Raw genomic sequence first — 22,937 nt, forward strand, 5'->3', positions numbered from 1 at the left:
AAAAAAAAGAATTATGTAGTGTCCTTCTGTATCTCTGACTACAGTTTTTAGTTTAAAATCTAATTTATCTGATATGAGAATCGCTGCCCTGGCCTTCTTTTGAGGCCCATTGGCATGAAAGATGCTTCCCCATCCCTTCACCTTCAGTCTGGCTGTATCTTTAGGTTCAAAATGTGTCTCTTGTAGACAACATATGGATGGGTCCTGTTGTTTTATCCAATCTGCAACCTTGTGTCCTTTTATGGGCACATTTAGGCCATTCACTGAGAGTGATTATTGATAGATACATTTTTATTGACATCATGTTACCTTTGAAGTCTTTCTTTCTGTAGATTGTCTCCATATTTCTGTTCAGTAATATTTTTAGGATTTTTTCTCTTTTATAGAACCCCCCCTTAATATTTCCTGCAGTGTTGGCTTGGTGGTTGCACAATCTTTTAAGCCTTGCCGGTCTTGGAAACTCTTTATCTCGCCATCGATTTTGAATGTCAGTCTTGCTGGATAAAGTATTCTTGGCTGCATGTTCTTCTCACTTAGTGCCCTGAATATATCTTGCCAGCCCTTTCTGGCTTGCCAGGTCTCTGTGGACAGGTCTAAGTTTATTCTGATGGGTTTCTTCTGTACGTAAGGAGCTTCTTTGTCCTGGCTGTTTTCAAGAGAGTCTGCCTGCAATTATAATTCTTCATTCTTACTATTAGGTGTCTTGAGGACATTGATAATCTATAATCTTGGGGGGAAACTGTTCTGCCTCTAGTACATGAACGCTGGTTTCATTCGTGAAATTGGGAAAATTTTCATGGACAACTTGTTCCACTCTATCTTCTAGACTTCTTTCTTTCTCCTCCCCTTCAGGGATTCCAATAATTCTGACGTTGGAACTTTTCATGGCATCATTTATTTCCCTGATTCTGTTTTCATGGCTTCTAAGCTCTTTGTTCCAGGATTGCTCCTCATCATTTCTCTCTATCTGTTTGTCCTCCAGATCACTAATTCTATCTTCTGTCTCAGTTACCCTAGCTTTGAGAGAATTTAGATTAGATTGGAATTCATTGAGAGAATTTTGAACATCATCCCTAGTGGCTTTCAGTTCTGCCCTAATCAATTCCGTTTGGTCATCCATGGCTTTCTCCAACCTAGCTATTGCCTGGGTAATTGTTAGCCTGAATTCCCTTTCTGACATATTGTCTATGTCAATAGCCATTAGCTCTGTTGAAGAAGGCCATCCTCTGTATTTTTCTTCTGTTGGGCATTCCTCCTCCTAGTCATTTTGGTGAGAGATGACTGAACGGATGTAGCTGGATGTATCAACTGTGGTGCAGTCAAGGTGCACCCTAGGACTCTTCTGAGAAATCAGGATTCCCCACCCAAATGAGAGAAAAAAGAAAAGAAAAAGAAAAAAAAAGAGAGAGAGAGAGACAGGAAAAAAAGGGAAGATAAAAGAGAAGGCTCAGCCCGAATGGTCCCCAAGGTAAGATTTATGAAGTATACAAACAAAAGCAGACAAACAAGAAGACTGACAAAAGTATATGACAAGATATATATATATATATATATATATATATATATATATATATAAAATATATATATAATATATATATTATATATATATTATAATATATATATTATATATATATATTATATATATATATATTTATATATATATATAAAAGGAAGCAACCTCGTCAAAAAGAACCCCAAGTATAAGATTTATATACTATCAGGACAAACACAAAAAGACAGAAACACTGGTGGAAGAAAAAGTTGGGACAGTGGTTATAAATTCTCAGTGTGTGCGAGGAAGGTTATTTTGATTCTTCCTGGATGTATCTTGTTATCTTTGTTAAAGGACTCAACTTTCTAAGATAAAGGGGAATTAAAAATTGGTTTACCTATAGCTGTAGCTTTGATTGGGGAAAGGGGGTTACCTTGAAAGGGGGTTACTTTGAAAGCACTCAAAAAGAGCAAGGAATCACGGGGGGAAATTGTGGGAATCAGGGTGGTTAGGGACAGGGGCTTAAGTCCCAGGACCCAGGACAGCCTCCCCTGGGGCTGAGCCAGAGAGAGTGCTCTAATATTCTATAAGAATATTAGAAAATAAAAATTAAAAAGAATAAACTAGACTAAACTAAACTAAAATTTTAAAAAAATTAAAAAATAGAAAAGCAAGAGAAAAACACAGGTGCATGTATCAAAAAGTGAAGGTTAGAAGGTCATTATGGAATTTGATGTACTGGACATCTCACTGTGATTGTAAATAGCTTAAAAATTATCTATATTTAAAAAAATGAACCAAAATAGTGGGAACGAGTTAAAAATAAAAGTTGTATCTATGAAGTAGTGGTGGTTGTTCTCTTGTCATCTTTTTTTTTTTTTTTTTTTTTTTCTTTCCTGGTTGGTTTTCTGGGGGAGGAGCCTGCCACGTGGGTTTTCAGTGAATTATGTTCCCTTAGTTAAGTCCTCCCATCCCCCTCAAGGGGGTGGGGTCTAAAGAAACCGGTTTTTCAGGCTTTTGTTCTCTGGGGGTTTTTATGTTTGGTTGTTCTTTTTTTTTTTTTCTCTAACCTTTACAGCTTTGATGGTTTTTGGAGGTTTAGAGGAAAGAAAACTGCACCCTGACCTCCCCCTCAGAGAGAAGCCTCAGTCTGCTCCCCTGTGGGTGCTGCAGAGCTGCTGGCAGAGCAGGTTCTGACTCATGGTCCCTGGGGATGCAGGATCTCCTGCTTGCACCCAAAACCACGGCAGCGGTGGCTGTCTGGGCAGCTCCAAATCGCCAGAGAGGTTCCAAGCAGCAATGGCGCACTGAGATTTTCCCACTTGCCCAGGTTGGGAGTGCCTGGTATTTCTGGTCTGAGAGCACCGGGCTGGCACCTGCACACACCTCTCTCAGGGAGGGTGTTGGGCACACGCATCTCAGGCTCTGATAGCAGGGCCTGGCGTTCTGCCATCTGGCGAGGCTCCCAGTCCCTCACAGCAGCCAGACCCCATGTGTTCTTGGGCACGCTGGCGGCTCAGGGACCAAGACCTGGTTTCTCCACCGCACTCTCTCTGGCTCAGCCCCAGGGGAGGCTGTCCTGGGTCCGGGGACTTAAGCCCCTGTCCCTAACCACCCTGATTCCCACAATTTCCCCCCGTGATTCCTTGCTCTTTTTGAGTGCTTTCAACCAGACTCCAAGTTAATGCTTGTCCCCAGACGCTGGGCACTCTGGTATTGGGGTATTACTTTCCAATGGGTCGCCTCTGGTGATTCCCTCCCCCTTCTGTTTATCTTCCGATATCAGTCCAACATTCCCACTCCCACTCCGCTTTACCTGCCCACTGGCGTCTTCTGCTCCTGTAGAGATTCAGACGTGTATAATTCTGATCTCAGGCTGATTTCATGGGTGATCGGAGTTCTTTGGTAGGTAATCAGCTCACTTTAGGATACAGGTTGAAACGGCGCCTCCTCCTACTTCCCTGCCATCTTGCCCCCCCCCCCCCAATTTCATTCTTTTTGATGGTTGAGTAAAAATTGAGTAAAATTCCATTATATGTACACACACACACACACACACACACACACACACACCACATCTTCTCTATTGACTCATCAGTCAATGGACATTTGGGTTCTTTCCATAGTTTGGCTATTTTGGCAATGCTGCTATAAACATCAGGGCACATGTACCCCTTTGAATCTGTATTTTTTATACTTTGGGTAAATACCTAAGTAAAATTGCTGGATTGTAGTGTAGTTTCATTTTTAACTTTTTGAGGAATCTCTATACTTTTCTCCAGAGTGAGTACATTGGTTTGCATTACATTCCCACCAAGAGTGCAAGAGGATTCCCCTTTTTCCACATCCTTGCCAGCACCTATTGTTTCTTTGTTGTTAATTTTAACCATTCTGACCAGTGTTAAGTGGTATCTCATTGTGGTTTGGATTTGTATTTCTCTGTTCATAAGTGATGTTGAACATCTTTTCATGTGTCAGTAAGCCATCTGGATGGAAAGGTATCTAGTCATGTCTTCTAGGCAGGTTGCCTCTTAAGCCTTTGTTTATTCATGTATAAAATAGAGATAATAGCTATCTCAGGGTTGTTCAGTGTTCAATACCTGTTACATAATAGGTACTTAATAGATATGAGCTACTTTTTCCTTAGGGCCTCTGAAGCTTGTAAGCTTGTAAGCTTCAGGAATGACTATGGGGTTTGGGTTTGGGTGCATAGTAGAAATTTTGTAGATATAGTGGAGGAGTGTATGTGTATGTATGTGTTGAGGGAAGATATAATTTATTGATAAGGAAGGACATTAGCAATATTGGGTCCTCCTTTCCTATTTCTATATCCAGGTAAATTCCTTCGGCTCACTCCCCTACCTCCCTTGCCTACCCCCGAAGAAAATTAAAAAAAAAAAAAGAAAGAAAGAAAGAAAGAAAACCATCAGCACAACCTCATTAGGTTATGAGTCGGCTTTATTGCCTCCCATCTCCAGTGGTGGGCATGCTGGGGTTCAGCTGTCAGCCAGAACCATTAACATTGCTAATGTCAGGGACTGGAAAACAATCTCCATCTGCTGGCTGGCCTCCCTTTCCTACTACCCACTGCTTAGCCAAGAGGCCCAGAACACCAGGGGCCACTTCGCTACTATACTGAGGTACTCACCCTGTTTCTACCCTCTTTCCCATTCTCAACCTGTGCTATTGGTAAAGGTAATCATGACTAGCCTCTAATCAGGGCTGGGAAGAAGCATCTCAATACCCAGACACAGCACATCATTGGATTAATGGATACCACAATACCTGCTATGTCTCCCTGAACATTCTTTCTTAGGGCATTGTAAATGGGACTGGGAACAGTGTGGACATATTTGTAGTTGCTAAAGATAAAAGAGTAACCCAAGAGAAGAAGATAAAGGAATTAAGCCAACACTCTCTATTTCCAGCCTTTTAATTCATCCGGAGAGTAGAAAGGCACATGACATAATAGAGGGAAGAAGTGGCAGTCAACACTGGATTTGAAAAACTCATGGATTTGGAGTCAAACAGACCTGACTCTTCTACTCACTAATTGAACCTTCACTTCTTGGAAACTTAGTTTCACTATCTATAAAATGGGCCTAGTTGTAAATGTATCACAGAGCTATTGTGAAAATCAAAGGGGATAATGAATATAGTTATTGGTATGTGGTAGTGCTCCTAAGTGATAGACCTGTTCTCTATCTCAACAAAAGTACTTTGTGTAGAGAGATGCTGACATCATTTCTTGACTACTGCCCAAGTGTATTTCCTTGCCAGACCCTGGACACCTTATCTCTTTTGAAGTCAGGGACCATCTTAGTTTCAGTTTTGTGTCCTCCGTACATTCAAGCAATGTTTTTCTTTTCTTTTCTAGGTGGTGAAAACTATTGGCCTGAGGGAAGTTTGGTTTTTTGGTCTGCAATACCAGGACACTAAAAATTTCTCCACTTGGCTGAAACTCAATAAGAAGGTAACTTCTTACCCAGTTGTTGGGTTTGTAATTCATTCCTCCATCATATCTTATATTCAAGTGGGTAACATGTGGTAGCTGGCAAATCCAGGGCTGTGCTTTTCACTGGGTGGTCTATTGATCAGAATAAAGACAGAAGACTCAGCCAAGGTAGAACTCCTGCTCTGTCTCCACTTTGACTTCTAACAGTGAGAATGGCCTTTGTCCAAGGAGGAAGAGACCCTTCCCCCTTTCCTTGGAGCTCTGTTTTAAATTTTGACTTGTCTTATACCATAATCATTAATGGATTTTCAAGAGGAGATCGGCATCCTATTTTTTCTTTCCAAACCCAAGGGCTTTAGGAGGTTTGTTAAAAGGAGAATAACAGACTGAAGAAAAAAAATATATATATATGTTTATAAAGTTTCTTCAGGTACTTATTTAAATTCCAGCTAGTTAGCATACAGTGCAATATTATTTTCAGGTGTAATATTTTGTGATTCATTGCTTACATACAACACCTGGTGCTCATCACAAGTGCCTTCCTTTATACCCATCACCGATTTATAACCCATTCTTTTTTGATTTTCTATCTCAGTTCAACTCCAGATGAGATGGTTTGAGTAGAAGTCCATTCAGGCTCTTCACCTCCAAGCAGTGTCTCTGCAGGAGCATGTCAGTCCTCCATCTCAATATCCTCAAACTTCCTAATTTTGTTGTTGGAGGTTTCCAGTGTCTTGTGTTATCTGATTCTGATTGTGTCTAGGGGATAAGTGCCTCACCTTCACCTGGCAGAATCTTGTTTCCCCAAGGAGTGGAGACTTTTGCTGGACAAATGTGTTGCTGTTAAGAGCCAATTTCAGGCTTTAAAAGATAGTCTAGTTTTGTTCTCTTGTCTAGCCAATTTCTAAGCCTCAATGATACATAATAGTTTTTACTTTGCTAATTTTTGGTATGGGGGGGGTGCTTAAAAGAGGAGCTTTCTTAAGCCTAACCTCAAAATTTAGGGGCAGTTGGTATATTGCCAGATGTTGGTGGCTTGAAGGCTTATGACCATCAGTGGGTCGAAGGTCATTTCAGGAAGGAATCCCCAAAAATAAGCAATGATGGGCATGGAGTTGGGTCCCCAGTGAAAAAAAAATGTCTCTTTTCTGAATTAACCAGAACAGTTGCCACCTGGCTCTTCAGGATTACCCAAATTGATGACTTTTCAGTGTCTCTCCCCACCCTACAGGCAAAGACCATTTTTTTAAGAGCTGTAACCCCTTGCTGCTCCCAGGTGACTGCCCAGGATGTGCGGAAGGAAAGTCCTCTGCTCTTCAAGTTCCGGGCCAAGTTCTATCCTGAGGATGTATCTGAGGAATTGATCCAGGACATCACACAGCGCCTGTTCTTCCTGCAAGTGAAGGAGGGCATTCTCAATGATGATATTTACTGCCCACCAGAGACTGCTGTGCTACTGGCCTCCTATGCTGTCCAGTCTAAGTATGGTGACTTCAATAAGGAAGTCCACAAGTCTGGCTACTTAGCTGGGGACAAGTTGCTGCCGCAGAGGTGAGGTGGTGCCCTTGGTCATCTGCCCTTGCATGGAGAAGGTCCGTGGCTGACCAGGCCCTGTTATACAGGGACTGCCAGATCTGTTCTGTTCTACTAGGGTCTCTCTGAAGATCATGTTATGCATACTGGTTTTTATTTTGCTAATTAATGGTGTTGGGGGAGTGTTAAAAGAGGAGCCTTCTTAAGCCTAACCTCAAAATTTGTGGGCAGTTAGTATAAGAGACACATATTTGCATATGGCACCATGCCCTTTTGTTTCTCTGTCAAAACCAAAAGCTTTTTTCCTTCTCTTCTTTTGCCTGATTGCAGAATTGTACTGCTCTGGAAACAGGTGCTTATATAGATTACCAAAGACAGATTGACTCCTTCTACCCCAGTTCCATTTTTTTTCAATCCTTTTCACTGATTTAGACCTCTTGTATCAGAGGTTTACAGGAGGGACAGAGAAATACCCAAGCCAGGGATGTGGGGGGAGCTCCAACTGTATTTTAATATCAATAACCAGTGCACAGAGCTTTCTGCTTTTATAAACTTCAAAGCTGAATGCTCTCAAACACACATTATTTTTGTTTTAGCATCACAACAACACACAAAATGAATAAGGCAGGCATTATCTTTATTTCCTGGCTAAGGAAATAGAGCAGAGTGCTCACTCTGACTTGCCAGACCTCCTACAGCTCATTTGAGGCAGAACCAGACCTGGGACCCTAGTCTTTTGAATTTTTAACCCTGGTTTTTTTCCTACTGCTTCCAGTGGCCATTTTCCTAAGCTTGTGGATGGAAGAAAAAGTTCTTCATTCTGGGAGCCTCAGTCCCATTGGAGCTGTGGCATATGCACAACTTACCTGAAAGTATTAGGGATAATGATTGTTCTCTGGAACACTACCTGAGTCACTGCTTTGATGTCTGAGATGGCATATTTAAAACAAGTCTTGTTTATGATCTAGTAGATCTTGTTTATGATCTAGTAGATCCAGTAGATCTAGTTAAGCCTCTTTCTTCTAAAGTCATTTGGGCTGAGTTCTCTGTACTGGAGCTATATGCTGTAATCTCATACCTGAGCAATTTTCTCATAAACAAAAACTATTTGTCCCATAAGGATCTAGGAGAGAGTGTCATGCCTCCTCCATGAGGCCCATCTCTACTCTTAACCCCTCAAGTCAGCACAGAGTCTTGATACATTCCTGCCCTACTTGAAAATCACAGCATATTATTGGATTTTCTGGTTAAAACTACAAAGGAAGGTGTTAACATTGTCTTTCTTTTCCACCCATTCTTGTATTTCTCCTACCTCTCAGGCAGTTCCCTATCTCTGATTAATACCTCCTGCTACAATTTCAGTCTACTTCCAGTATGATCTTAGTGGGCTGACTCCATATCTTTTTTGCATCAATCCCTCAGAAAGTTAAGTGGGCTTCCCTTTACTTGCTTTACTCCTGCATTTGGGTTTTGTGCTTGAGTCTACTATCTGTTGTCTTTCTAGGGTTCTAGAGCAGCATAAACTCAACAAGGACCAGTGGGAGGAGCGGATTCAGGTGTGGCATGAGGAGCACCGGGGCATGCTCAGGTAATATCACCCTAGCAACTATGAGTATTACTGCTTTTGTAGGGAGAATGAGAGTAGGTTTTGGTCCAAAGAGATAAAGGACTAGGGGCACTGGAGGATGCTGGGGAGAAAGGGATAAGAATGCAACTTATAGGGGAAATTAGAGATAGAAGGCAAATAAAGATCATTATGAAACTGTATTTTTTTAAATGATGGCAACTGATAGCCCAAACAGTTTTGACCACAAAGAAACTGAAGGGACCTCAGGATCCCTAGGGAGCTTCTAGAGTACTAGGGCCCCCTCCACAAGAAAGAAATGGTCAAGGAGATCTCTAAACATGGCAGATCTTTTGGTGTTGTCTAGTTGAGGAATGAATCTTATCATTTTGCCATCATCACACCATCTGGGTTCTGCTAAGAACGTAAGATACTTCAATGCAGCTAACATGCCAGAGGCCGGCAAGGGTCGGCCCACCCTTGTTACCCTTGGGAACCTCAGATCCTAGGCTCCTGTCAGCAGGTTTTGTTTGACAATGTCAAACATGTCATCTGCTCACCCTCTATCCCCTTTCCCTCCCCTAATGGCAAGATTCTTGTCAGAAGTGCAGAGCATATAGGCTATCTCCCTGGGTCTGATTCACAGGCTCGCCTCTATAATCCCCCCAAATCTTTTATTTAGGGAGGATGCTGTTCTAGAATATCTGAAGATTGCCCAGGACCTGGAGATGTATGGTGTGAACTACTTCAGCATCAAGAACAAGAAAGGCTCAGAATTGTGGCTGGGAGTGGATGCCCTAGGTCTCAACATCTATGAGCAGAATGACAGGTATAACTTAGATTTCTCTTAGTTTATTTGGGCCACTCTGACACCTAGTACTCATCACGAAGTAGGACTGTATCTCCTGGGTCCCAACTAGGTCCCACCCTTTTCTACCTAGTTTAGATCAGCCTAAATGATTGCATAACCTCCCAGGCCTCAAAATCTTGCATTGACCATACTTGCACCATCCACTATGGTAGTCACTGGCCACATGTGGCTATTAAGCTCTTGAAATACAGCTACTCTTAAATTGAGATACACTGTAAGTGTAAACTATACACAAGACTTTGAAGACTTAGTGTGAAGAGTAGAATGATGAATGTCTCATTAAATACTTTCTAAGATATTTATGTGTTCAAATGATAGTCTTTTAGGTATGTTGGGTTAAATGAACTGTTATTATAGTTACTCCCACCTGTTTCTTTTTTACTTCTTTTCTTTCTTAAAAATTTATCAATGTATAATGTATTATTTGTTTCAAGGGTACAGGTCTGTGAATCATCAGCCTTACACAATTCACAGTGCTCACCATAGCACATACCCTCCCCAATGTCCATTATCTAGCCACCCTATCCCTTCCCTCAACTCCAACATGTGGCTACTAGAAAATTTAAAATATCATTATTTTTCCATTGGACAGCATCACCCTAGCACCAACCTTGTCAGGATTTGTAATTAATCCCACTCCCATATGATGATTAAATGCTTTTTGGCCTACATTCCCTTTTTCTATAGACTTTTCTCATTTTCTTATTTTTTCCATTGGTCTGCTCTTGGTGAGGATGGATGTAGTAAATGATTGTTCCATGTAACTTCTGAATCTTGGAGCTCATTGTTTACATTCTCCCCAACTGTTACAACCTTGGGTGGAAGAGTCCCAGTAAAGCAGGGGTGGAGATTCTTGTGAGAGATTTTCACAGTGTTCCTGCCTCAACAAAAAATACAGTAAAACTGAGGACTCTGAGAAACAAACTGAGGGTTTTGGAAGGGAGGGGGTAAGGGGGTGGGTGAGCCTAGTGGTGGTTATTAAGGAGGGCACGTATTGCATGGAGCACTGGGTATGGTGCATAAACAATGAATTTTGGAACACTGAAAAGTAAAATTTAATTAAAAAAATACAGTAAAACAAACCTCAGAGTTTGGGACAAGAAATAATAAGTTGGTTGTGGTATCAGGAGGTCCTTTTTGCACCCTCAAACTGGCAACTGACCTGGTAGCTTGTGATAACACTGGCTGAGCTGATAATGAATCTACCTCCTTAAGGAAGAAGTAGGGGGTGCAAAAGGCAAACCACCAACCCTCTATGTCCTTCTTGTCTTTCCATGGTCCTAATGTTCTTGTTCTCTACAGACTGACTCCCAAGATAGGCTTTCCCTGGAGTGAGATCAGAAATATTTCTTTCAATGACAAGAAATTTGTCATCAAGCCCATTGACAAAAAAGCCCCGGTAAGTGATTCTTCCTACTGGACAAGAAAGGTACTTGCCAAGACCTGGATAATGCTAGGAGCAAACATGTCATTGTATGTTTCTCTCATTTTTCTGGATTTTTTTTTTTGTATGTGTGCGGGGGCTAGGAATAGGAGGCACAAAAGGAGATTGGCCCTGAAAGGGGTTATTGATGACGAGACATGATCAGGAGACATCCTGTAGCTGGTGCCACCCTGGCAAATGTGTGTTAGGAGAAACATAGATGAGGGAGAGCCCCAGGCAGTCTAAGTACTCCCTCTCTGCCACTGTCTTCTGCTGCCCTGATGCCGTGGGGGTGGAAACGGAGAGCACATCTTATTTTTTTTAAGCCTGTAGGCTCCAGAAAGGGAAACTGTTGGTATACTTGATTTATTTTTAATTGTGGAGAATAGACAGAGCCAGAAATCCAGATCCAAAAGATGATCTTCGAAACTTGCTCTTTGGTATAACTTTACTGCTGTCCTCTCAAGACTTATCTCCAGGGCAACCCAAGAACAAGAAAGGGCTTTGGGTCCAGGCATTCCTCTAACATGCTCACCACAGTTTTCACTTACTTAGCTGCCTGTGGTTGATAAGACTGGAAAGCTGGTGATTGAGAGTAAGATAGAAAAAAGAAAAAGGTCTTGTCTTTTGGTATACCTCATGTCCAACAGGGGTTAAAGGCCATGCTGAGATAGACCCTTCTCATAAGGCCTCAACAATTCTTCTCCAGCTGTAAGTTCTCTGAACTTCTGCTGCTAGGTACTTTATATATTTTATCTTGTTTAATGCTCAACAACCTTGTCAGGTAAGTAGTAGTATACCTGCTTTATATTTGTGGAAATTAAGGTTCAAAGAATTGGAGTGATTTGCTCAAGATCACACAGCTAAAAAATATAAATCTGGGGTTTATATATACATTATTTGACCTCTAAAGCCTGTGCTCCTTCCACTGCACACTAAGCCATATGAAACAGTAGTAATTTGGGTTCCATGGCAGAGGAACTGGTAGTTAACCCATTAATTGGTAACCTTGGTCCAATGGTATTTATAGTAACAATTAAGCAAACTAGATTCTTGTGTGTGTGTTTTTTCCTTTTCTTCTTTTTTTAAATTGCTGCTGTGTTCAACTTCCAGTGGGAAAAGTTAATTAACAAAGACAGCTGAGATCAAAGGCTTATTTTTTTAAATGACAGCCAGAGCAATCAGTGTTCAAATTTATGTATTTATGTATGTATTTACGATTTGCATTATCCCAAAAATGATTTAAGGGGCTGTGTCTAGGATATGCTTTTAGGAGGATACAGAAACAGTCCAGCTCCCCACACCACCATATCCCAGGGGCCTCTAAGAGAGACCCCTGAGATTTAGCAAGATCCCTCATTAGCAAATAGGTTCCATTCCTATCTTTCAATTAGATTGAGGATATTTTAGGATGTGATGTTTTCATAAGCAAAGGTTAAAAGAAATTGTGGTTTGATGGAAAGAACACTGGTTTTAGAGTCTAGAGGTCTGGGTTCTAGTCCTGGGTTTGCCACTAGTCTTCTGTGTTACCATGGACAAGTTACTTCACTACTCTGATAATTAACCTTATCTGTAATATGAGAAAATTGGGATAAATAACCCTTTCAGTGCTTTCAAAAGGCAGAAGCTCACTTTCATCTGTCCTTCCAAACTCATTTTGATTGTTGGTTTCCTATCAGGACTTTGTCTTCTATGCTCCCCGGCTGAGGATTAACAAGCGTATCTTGGCCCTGTGCATGGGGAACCATGAACTATACATGCGCCGCCGCAAGCCTGACACCATTGAGGTACAGCAGATGAAGGCACAGGCCCGGGAAGAGAAGCACCAGAAACAGATGGAACGGTAGGTTCTGTGGCACTAGAGTGGAGGGTGGAGGCTAGGGCAAAGAAGCTTCCCAAAAGTGTCAAGATTGATAAAGGAAAGACATGGAACCATCCTGGGATGGGGGAAGAGAGAGCTGTACAGGGTTATCACCTCTACTATTAAGTCTCAGGCATCACCTTCCCCAGGAAGCTGACATCAGAAGCCTAGGATTTTAGAGGCTTATGGGGGGAGGGATATTTCATAGTTCCATATAGTCTCTGATCCTCATGCCATTGCTTTTCTAGGCAGATTTCTCGGTTGCTCCAGCCTATCTGACCAGTGTAGTGTCATTAGCAGAAAGCTCCATGCACATTTAAACATGGACTCTGTAGGGATTTCTGAGTGGAATTGGGGAGAGCCACCAGAATTTTCCTTATGTAACTCCCTTGTTACTGAAAGTGTAGCAAGACTCAGCAACAGTGACATCAACTTGAGAACTTATTAGAAAGGCAGAATCTAACACCCTACTCCAGACCTTCTAACTCAGAATCTGCATCTTTTTTTTAAGATTTTATTTATTTATTTGACGAGATCACAGGTAGGCAGAGAGGCAGGCAGAGAGAGTGAGAGGGAAGCAGGCTCCCTGCCGAGCAGAGAGCTCGATGTGGGACTCGATCCCAGGACCCTGAGATCATGACCTGAACCGAAGGCAGCGGCTTAAACCACTGAGCCACCCAGGCACCCCCAGAATCTGCATCTTGATTAAGATACTAGGAGATCAGTTCTCCAAAAAAGGTATGCAAATGGCCAGCAAACATGTGAAAACATCCCTAATTATCAGGGAAATGCAAATCAAAACTACAGTGAGATACCACTTGGTAACTCACTAATATGGATATAATAAATAAATACAGAAAATAAGAGCTGTTGTCAAGGATGTGGAGAAATTGGAACTCATGTACATTGCTGGTGGAAATGTTTCAATTACTATGGAAAATAGTTTGGTGGTTTCTCAAAAAGTTAAACATAGAATTACCATATGATCCCCAAATTCCACTCCTAGGTATATATTCAAAATAATTGAAAACAGTACATGTGGGGCACCTGGGTAGCTCAGTGGGTTAGGCCTCTGCCTGGCTCAGGTCATGATCTCAGGGTCGTGGGATTGAGCCTGGCATCAGGCTTTCTGCTCAGCAGGGAGCCTGCTTCCCCCTCTCTCTCTGCCTGCCTCTCTGCCTACTTGTGTTCTCTGTCTGTCAAATAAATAAATAAAAATCCTTAAAAAAAAACAGTACATGTACACAAATGTTCATAGCAGTGCTATTTGCAATGGACAGAAGATAGAAATAGACCGAATGGTCAGCAGATGAATAGATAAACACATTGTATAGCCATACAATGGAATAGTATTCAGCCATAAAAAGGAATAAAGTCCTGATACATATTACAATGTGAATGAACCTCTATAACAGAATGCTAAGTTAAAGAAACCAGACGCAAAATTTCATATACCATATGATTCCACTATATGAAATATCCAAAATAGATAAATGTTTAGAGGCAGAACGCAGGTTGATGGTTATTAGGGGTAATGGGCGGGAAGAGGTAAGAAGAAACTCACTTATGTGTATATGGTTTTGCTTTGGAGTGATGAAAATGTTTTGGAACTAGATAGAGGCAGTGAATGTACATTATGAATGTACTAAATGCCACCAAATTTTTTGCTATATAGTGGTTACTATAATGTAAATTTCACCTCAATAAATTATTTAAAAAATAAGATCCCAGGTGATTCCTGTTCATGTTAAGGTTTGAGAACAGTGTTGTAGTAGATACTCTCTCATAAACAGTTTGGAACCTCAGGAGGCTTCTAAATGTAGTAGCCTAGAAAAGGAGTCCAAATAAGTCCAAATAAGAACCAAAGTTCTTATTTATTCGGAAAAATTTTACTGAGATTGGGGAAGTGTACAGAGCTGGATCTGGCAGGAACCTGCCCTCAAGGATCTTAAAGTCTGGTAGGAGAAAGAGGAAAAGCAATATATACATAACTGTTCAAGGTACAAATTTTTTTCATTCAATAAGTATTTAATGAGTAGTGAAAAATAAATAGACAAAAATCCCTGCTATCAGGAATCTGACATTCTCGTGGAAAGAGAACAAATACGGAAATTATATAGTATGTAAGTTGGTGAGAAAGTGCTGTGGAGAAAAATAATAAAGAGGAGGGATGGGGAGAATATAGGTCAAGTATTCTGAGGGCCCAGAGAAAGAAAAAACGCCTAGCCCAGGGTGAAAAAGGAACCTCCTAGAAGATGCATTGGGGCAAAAAAAGTGAATACTTGTTTTAGATTTGCAACAAATTCTGGGGGAAAAGAGCCTAGAGCTGGGATGTAGAGGGCCTGTAGAAGCCATAGAGCTCAGTGGACTCCCAACGCAGAGTCAAAGCTTGACCCTATAACTATGAGGTAGATGGGCAGGACTTATTAGGCCATTTTACAGATAGGAGTGCTGAGAACAAGAGCAAAGAAATGACATAGTTAAGTTCACCCACTGGTTACCCATTGGTGAGTAGTAGAGCTGGGAGTCCAGGTTAGATCCTGACTCTGGAATAAATGACAGGGTCCTGGGTGTACTGACCAATGTGGGGCTATAATGTAAGGACAGGATGTGGGGATAAGGGAGCGTGGTCCTAACTCACAAGCTCTAAGTGTGTTAGATGGGTAAGGGCTGAGGGTCCAGGGCCAGAGAGCCTTGGGGCCTTTCCATGTGACCTATTCCATCCTTTCTCTTTCCTTAGTGCTTTGCTGGAAAATGAGAAGAAGAAGCGTGAGATGGCAGAAAAGGAGAAGGAGAAGATTGAACGGGAAAAGGAGGAACTGATGGAGAGGCTGAAGCAAATTGAGGAACAGACTAAGAAGGCTCAGCACGGTGAGGCTTAGAGTCAGTCACCTTGGAGACTGGGTTTTCCTAGAGCCTAACTCTGAGCTAGAGGCTCTTCTGCCTGAGCTGCAGACTCAGGCTATCTAATCCATATGTGGCTACAGATAGATGAAAGACAGGGCAAAAGGAAGAGTTCCCAGAGCTTTCTGCCAGCTGTGCCCTGGGATAAAGCATTTCCAGGAAGGAAGCTAGGTGTTCCTTCCATGTCTGCATATTTCACTATCTTTCCCCCTTCTTCTCTTTCCAGAACTAGAAGAACAGACCCGCAGGGCCCTGGAGCTTGAACAGGAGAGGAAGCGTGCCCAGAGTGAGGCTGAAAAACTGGCCAAAGAGCGTCAAGAAGCTGAAGAGGCCAAGGAAGCCCTGTTGCAGGCCTCCCGAGATCAGAAGAAGACTCAGGAACAGCTGGTAAAGCTATAAAATGAGCTAGGATTGTGGTAACTGAATTTTCTTCCCTGTCTGCCTACCTATTCACAGTTACTCCTGCCTGCAGGGCTGTCTCCTTCCATCAGGGTGCCAGTCAACAGGTCTCCAGCAGATATTTTATTCAAAAGCAAGCTGCAGAGTCACTGATGTGGCCTAGAAAGCTTTGCAGTCTTCCCTAACCCTTACTTTTATTCTACTAACTTAGCCCTTAGGGATCTGAGCTGATGACCTGAAAAAGGAAAGGGAGGGAGGAAAGAAGCAAAAGAATTTACACTTAATTGACTACCTACTGTGTGTTACAAGTTATGCTAGCAACTTTTCCTCTTCCCTTACTTTCTGATTTCCTCTCCCAATAATCCTATGGGATTAGCCCATATGGGATACTATGCCCAGTTAAGGAAATTAGGACTCAAGGAGGTTTAAGAGACTTGTCAAAGATCCCACAGTGTGGCCGAGTAAGGCTGAGAACCTATTTTTGCCTCTTTCTGAAGGGTTTGTTCACTAAAATTGTATGTAAAACTGTGTCCAGGCACTTTTCAGGGGAATAGAGTGAGCATCCTTACTTTCATCTTTTTTTTAAATTTATTTTTTACTTATTTTCAGCATAACAGTATTCATTATTTTTTCACGACACCCAGTGCTCCATGCAATCCAATCCGTGCCCTCTATAATACCCACCACCTGGTGCCCCAACCTCCCACCCCCCCGCCACTTCACACCCCTCAGACTGTTTTTCAGAGTCCATAGTCTCTCATGGTTCACCTCCCCTTCCAATTTCCCCCAACTCCCTTCTCCTCTCTAACTCCCCATGTCCTCCATGCTATTTGTTATGCTCCACAAATAAGTGAAACCATATGATAATTGACTCTCTCTGCTTGACTGATTTCACTCAGCATAATCTATTCCAGTCCCGTCCATGTTGCTACAAAAGTTGGGTATTCGTCCTTTCTGATGGAGGCATAATACTCCATAGTGTATATGGACCACATCTTCCTTATCCATTCGTCCGTTGAAGGGCATCTTGGTTCTTTCCACAGTTTGGCGACCGTGGCCATTGCTGCTATAAACATTGGGGTACAGATGGCCCTTCTTTTCACTACATTTGTATTTTGGGGGTAAATACCCAGTAGTGCAATTACAGGATCATAGGGAAGCTTTATTTTTAATTAATTGAGGAGTCTCCACACTGTTCTCCAAAGAGGCTACACCAACTTGCATTCCCACCAACAGTGTAAGAGGGTTCCCCTTTCTCCACATCCCCTCCAACACTTGTTGTTTCCTGTCTTGCTAATTTTGGCCATTCTAACTGGTGTAAGGTAATATCTCAATGTGGTTTTCATTTGAATATCCCTGAGGGCTAGTGATGATGAACATTTTTTCATGTGTCTGATAGCCATTTGTATGTCTTCATTGGAGAAGTGTCTGTTCATATATTCTGCCCACTTTTTGATATGATTGTCTGTTTTGTGTGTGTTGAGTTTGAGGAGTTCTTTATAGATCCTGGATATCAACCTTTTGTCTGTACTGTCATTTGCAAATATCTTCTCCCATTCCGTGGGTTGCCTCTTTGTTTTCTTGACTGTTTCCTTTGCTGTGCAGAAACGTTGGATTTTGATGAAGTCCCAAAAGTTTATTTTCGCTTTTGTTTCCTTTGCCTTTGGAGACATATCTTGAAAGAAGTTGCTGTGGCTGATATCAAAGAGATTACTGCCTATGTTCTCCTCTAGGATTCTGATGGATTTCTGTCTCACGTTGAGGTCTTTTATCCATTTTGAGTTTATCTTTGTGTATGGTGTAAGAGAATGGTTGAGTTTCATTCTTCTACATATAGCTGTCCAGTTTTCCCAGCACCATTTATTGAAGAGACTGTCTTTTTTCCACTGTATATTTTTTCCTGTTTTGTTGAAGATTAATTGACCATAGAGTTTAGGGTCCATATCTGGGCTTTTTACTCTGTTCCACTGGTCTATGGGTCTGTTTTTATGCCAGTACCATGCTGTCTTGGTGATCACAGCTTTGTAATAAAGCTTGAAATCAGGTAACGTGATGTCCCCAGTTTTATTTTTGTTTTTCAAGATTTCCTTAGTGATTAGGGGTCTCTTCTGATTCCAGACAAATTTTCATCTTTATTACTTTTGTGACTCAAAAGTTAAGAACCCATGTCCCAAATTCCTTTATATATGTTCTTTCACTCTACTGTTTGGAGTGTGAATGCAGGAACTAAGACCTATTTACCAGGGAGAAGTTTCCTCTAGAAGATAGATGTGTCCAAGATGAGAGGGTGTGCATAAGGGTTATTTTTTCCCCTTGTTCAGATTGCCTTGTGACACTATAGCATCTTTCCTATACTTGTCCTGGGAGGAGTCTTAGTGGAGTCCTGAGCATTCCAGAAAAGCAGGAAGGGGTCTGGTACTTCATACAGTGACACATTGATTCCCAAAGGTTTATGAAGGCCCTAAATATGCAGTGGGCAATAGTGTATGCATGAGAGAAAGAGGGGGAGGATGAAAGGAAAGGGGGGAGAGGGAGAGAGAGATGAGGGAGAGAGAAATTACATGTTTGTGTTCAGGAGGTCTGTAGTCTAGGTGTGGATCTATGACTTCTAACAAAATGATTTGGAGTTAAAAAGAATAGTAAATCTGAGAATAGGATGGTCTTCCAGTCATCCTGGAGGAGGTGTGGTAAAAAGAGCCTCCAGAACAGCAAGCAAGTGGAACAGCAGGTTTTCTATTGGCTCCCCAGTGGAACTGGGGTTGAAGATACCTAGGTCCTGAGGACCAGAAGGCTCAGCTCTCACAAGCTTCCAATTTATCCATAGGCCTTGGAAATGGCAGAATTGACAGCTCGAATCTCTCAGCTGGAGATGGCTCGGCAGAAGAAGGAAAGTGAGGCTGTGGAATGGCAGCAGAAGGTAAGACACAGTGCCCTGAGTAAAAGCCTTATGATAAAGGATAGGTTTCAGTTCCTTAGATTCCTCAGATTTGGGCTCCTTATTCTTTGCATCCTTCCTTGATAGCAGGCATCATGGGAGAAGGAGCTCGGGGCTTTCTCAAATACTTCCCAGAATTCTCCAATACACCAGGGAAGTTGGTAAATTGTTCCTATTACACAGATGCAGAAACTAAAGGCAGACAAAGTGACTTGGCCTTCCTGGTGCCTGCCTTCTGCTGGGCCATTCTATGCATTTGTAGGATGCCACAAGTTAGCCTGATCTGACTGTTGGTTCTTCCTGCCCTCTATTACTGGACAGGCTCAGATGGTACAAGAAGACTTGGAGAAGACCCGTGCTGAGCTGAAGACTGCCATGAGTACACCTCACGTAGCTGAGCCGGCTGAGAATGAGCAGGATGAGCAGGATGAGAATGGAGCAGAGGCCAGTGCTGACTTGCGGGCTGATGCCATGGCTAAGGATCGCAGTGAGGAGGAACGTACCACTGAGGCAGAGAAGAATGAGCGTGTTCAGAAGCACCTGAAGGTATTCCAACAGGACCAGAGGGTCAAAGATACCATGTACATTCCTTATATCATTATTGGGTTAGGTAGAGGAGCCTGTCTCATTGGGGTATGGGAGTCTGAGCCTTTCTCTAATGAGAGCTTTAAGGATAAGCACCCATCATTTATCAGTCAGAACTTGGGCCACCTCCTCCTTTTGTTTTTTGCCCTATACTCCATTTTTTTTCTTGTATCCAGAAAATACCCTGACCTAATTTCTACCTGAATCTTTGGTACATTTTTCTACTTTCAGAGAATACCTGCCATTGGTCCACAAAGTTTGTGGATTTTTCTTTTTTTGATTATTTTATTCTTGCCCCACTGCATTTCCAACATTGCTGAAAATGGCCCTCAAAAATATATATATGTGTTTGTATGTAGAAAGAGAGGAGTTAAGGGGTGTGTGTGTGTGTAGAGGGGGGGGAGAGAGAATGAATCTGATGAATCTGCTTAAATAAGAAGAAGTAAAGTGAGAGCAAGCCATTAACCCCTCATCCCCTTACACCCTCACAGGCCCTCACTTCAGAACTGGCCAATGCCCGTGATGAGTCCAAGAAGACTGCCAATGACATGATCCATGCTGAGAACATGCGACTTGGCCGAGACAAATATAAAACCCTGCGTCAGATCCGGCAGGGCAATACTAAGCAGCGTATTGATGAATTTGAGTCCATGTAATGTTCACCAAGCCTCTAAGGACCCCTCCTCCCTTCTTCCTTGCCCCCACACTCCTATACTCTTGCCTAACTCACATTGTGCTGAAGCAACTAACTAGAGCAACCCTGGAGTCATGCCAAGTCTTCAGTGCCCCTATGGGACCAAACCTAGCCCCTCAGCCCTCACTCACCTCATTGGGCAAATAAATGGCCCACTATAGTGCCAATTGGACCGTCTTTTCCCTCTATGTCCATTTTAATCTAGATTGCTAGAAGAGACCACTTTGTAGCTTAGAGGCAGTTCCTACTTGATTGGGGAAATACCCCCACTGTTCTGTGGGACTTAAGTGTGATATAAGTTGAAAACTAACCCCCATCCCTGCCCCACAACTTCCTTCCTTTTCAGGGTCCTGTGATTTGCAGAATTAGAGCATCACACAGTTTACAGAAGGAGGTAGGGCCCTGGGTGTATGCTCTAGGATATCAGCGAATTTAGGATTAGACCTTACAATGTCCATTTCTTCTAGAGTTATTTAGGCTTCATAATGATTGGAAGTGAAAAAGATGTCAGTCATTCTTCTCTATACCTCCCAGATTGGACCTGTTACAAAATCCTTCTAAGTCTTGTCCCTGAGTTCAGGATTTCAGATTTTCCCCACAGTGAGATGGGAGGAGACAGTATCTTCAAGAGACTTCACGAACATCTTAGAAGGCTATTGCCCATTCTATTCAGGCAGGGCTGTTTAGAAGATCCTCCCCAATGCCTTATGTGAGCCTAGGCTTGTTTCAAGTGAGCTCTATGGGAAGAGGTATCCCTTACTATTATTCTGGGTCTCTCCCTTCTTGGGATCTGCCCCTCCCCATTCCAATCCCCAAATTCCCTCCAGATAGAATAGTAGGGATGTTTACCCAAAAGCCTAGCCATCCCATCCAGAACTCTTGCCAGTGGGGGTAAATGTTCACAATGGGCTTCAGAGAGCTGTTGGGGGCTCTGGTCTGGTCCCTTCTACACTCTAACCCCCTTTTCTCAACACAGGAGCAACCTCCTCCTCTTCTCTGTTTCATGTGTGCTCCTTTTTTTTTTCTTACCAGTATTATATATTCTAGTGGCATCTAATTCAATATTGATTTCTGTGTTTCTTGCTAGTGCACCCTTAGAAGATACTAGTTTTGAGGCAGGATGATTTTGGCCTCATTTCCTTACCATTCCCACATATGGGGGGAAGCATATACTAGGAAGCATATACTATATTATAAAAGAATATTTTGCCAGAAATACTATTGTAAGAAGCTTTCAGTATTAGTGATGTCATCTATCACTATAGGTCATACAGTTCATTTTTAAATTACTTGGTATTTGGTTTTATTGTTCTTTTTATTTTCCCTTCTCCCCAGAGTTCAGTCCCCAAAGGGTAATACTGTTGCTCCATGGCAGTGCCCCTAGCCCAGAGCCCTTGGCTTCAATCCCTCCCAAACTCCATCCTGCCTGACTTTGGGGAGTCTTATGTGCATTGCTGTGAATTATATTGACACTCTTTTGGTGATAGGCCCTATACTGGCTAAATTCAAACCTGGAATTGTGGGGTACTCTAGCTGCCTCTTAAGGGCAATAATGCACCCACAGGGAGCCTGGGGAGAAAGGTTAGATTTTGTATTCAATTTTTTTGTGTGTGTTTTTTGGGAGTTTTTAAAAATTGTTTTTGGAAGGATTTATGCTCAACCCATGTTCTATTTCAGTGCCAATAAAATTTAGGATGACTTCTCCGTGCCTTTATTTTTGTTGTGGTGTGAGTAGTGGCTATAAAATACTACACTAAAATTTCCATTCTGTAGACCACCTTCCAATCTTTGGGCTCATTTCATCCTCATTTCAGTCCTATGGAGAGCAGATATGACCATCCTCATTTTATAGAGGGGCCAAGGGAATTGAAAAAGAAGAGTAACTGCCAAAGGGCACAGGACTCTCTTAATCACTTACACCCTTTCCACAGCTCCAGGCTAATTTTTCCGGTGTAGGTGGGCCCTGCATTGACCATGTAATGTTCTGGGGCTCACTTGCACTTGGGACTTTGGAGTTGCTTGTGAGAAATGGTTTGTATCTCTAGATTCCTCCTGGGATAGTTAAGCCCTGTCCTGCCTTCTTGTCAGGAAATCTTCCAGGCTTGCCTACTTCCTACTACTAAATTTTTGCACTACCAGTGAAGATCAGAAAAATTACCTTGAGCCCTGTTGTAAAAGGCAGTGGGGAGTGAAGTGTAAAGTGAAATGGAATATGTACAAAAGCTGTTGGGAAGTACTTTACAGCTTACAAAACGTGTCTATTTTGTAGCTTAAATGGGGTTATGTCAGTTTAACAAATGAGAAAACTGATACCGGGATAAGATTTCTCAGCTCTCTTGAACCTGACACATTATCTCACTCACCAGTCCCCATCTTTGTGAACCAACACTTGCAAGGAAAAGTAAACTATGTATTCTGTGAGCTTTAAATCCTTCACAACAAACCTTTGAGCCAGGGAACCTGAACTTGTCTGCACATTGGAATTTTAAAGGTTGAAAAGCCCAGACCACATCCTCAGATCAAATTATAATCTGTAGTACAGACCAGTACACTTGGTGATTTCAATGTGTAGATAGACTTGGGAAACACTGCTCTGAAGACATACTATTTTTTAACACTTCTTAAAATTTTTAAATTTCATTTTAATTTCAGCATAGTTAACGTGTAGTGTTACTCTGGTTGCAGGTGTACAATACAGTAATTCAACAATTCCACACATCT

General features: G+C 42.0%; 1 protein-coding gene across 1 annotated transcript in view; it reads left to right on the plus strand.

Moving 5' to 3' along the window:
- The window catches only part of MSN (moesin), a 79,531-nt gene extending 57,601 nt beyond the window's left edge, over positions 1–21,930 (plus strand). Inside the window, exons 3-13 of the mRNA XM_059156627.1 lie at positions 5,370–5,465; positions 6,724–6,998; positions 8,485–8,568; positions 9,227–9,373; positions 10,718–10,814; positions 12,518–12,681; positions 15,440–15,570; positions 15,830–15,990; positions 18,827–18,919; positions 19,259–19,483; positions 20,014–21,930. Coding sequence (XP_059012610.1) covers positions 5,370–5,465; positions 6,724–6,998; positions 8,485–8,568; positions 9,227–9,373; positions 10,718–10,814; positions 12,518–12,681; positions 15,440–15,570; positions 15,830–15,990; positions 18,827–18,919; positions 19,259–19,483; positions 20,014–20,178 — 1,638 coding nt within the window. The 3' untranslated portion in view covers positions 20,179–21,930. The remainder of the gene's footprint in view (positions 1–5,369; positions 5,466–6,723; positions 6,999–8,484; positions 8,569–9,226; positions 9,374–10,717; positions 10,815–12,517; positions 12,682–15,439; positions 15,571–15,829; positions 15,991–18,826; positions 18,920–19,258; positions 19,484–20,013) is intronic.
- Positions 21,931–22,937: the final 1,007 nt, after the last annotated feature.

The sequence above is a fragment of the Mustela lutreola genome, chromosome X (genome assembly GCF_030435805.1).
Source record: "Mustela lutreola isolate mMusLut2 chromosome X, mMusLut2.pri, whole genome shotgun sequence".
Lineage (NCBI taxonomy): Eukaryota > Metazoa > Chordata > Mammalia > Carnivora > Mustelidae > Mustela > Mustela lutreola.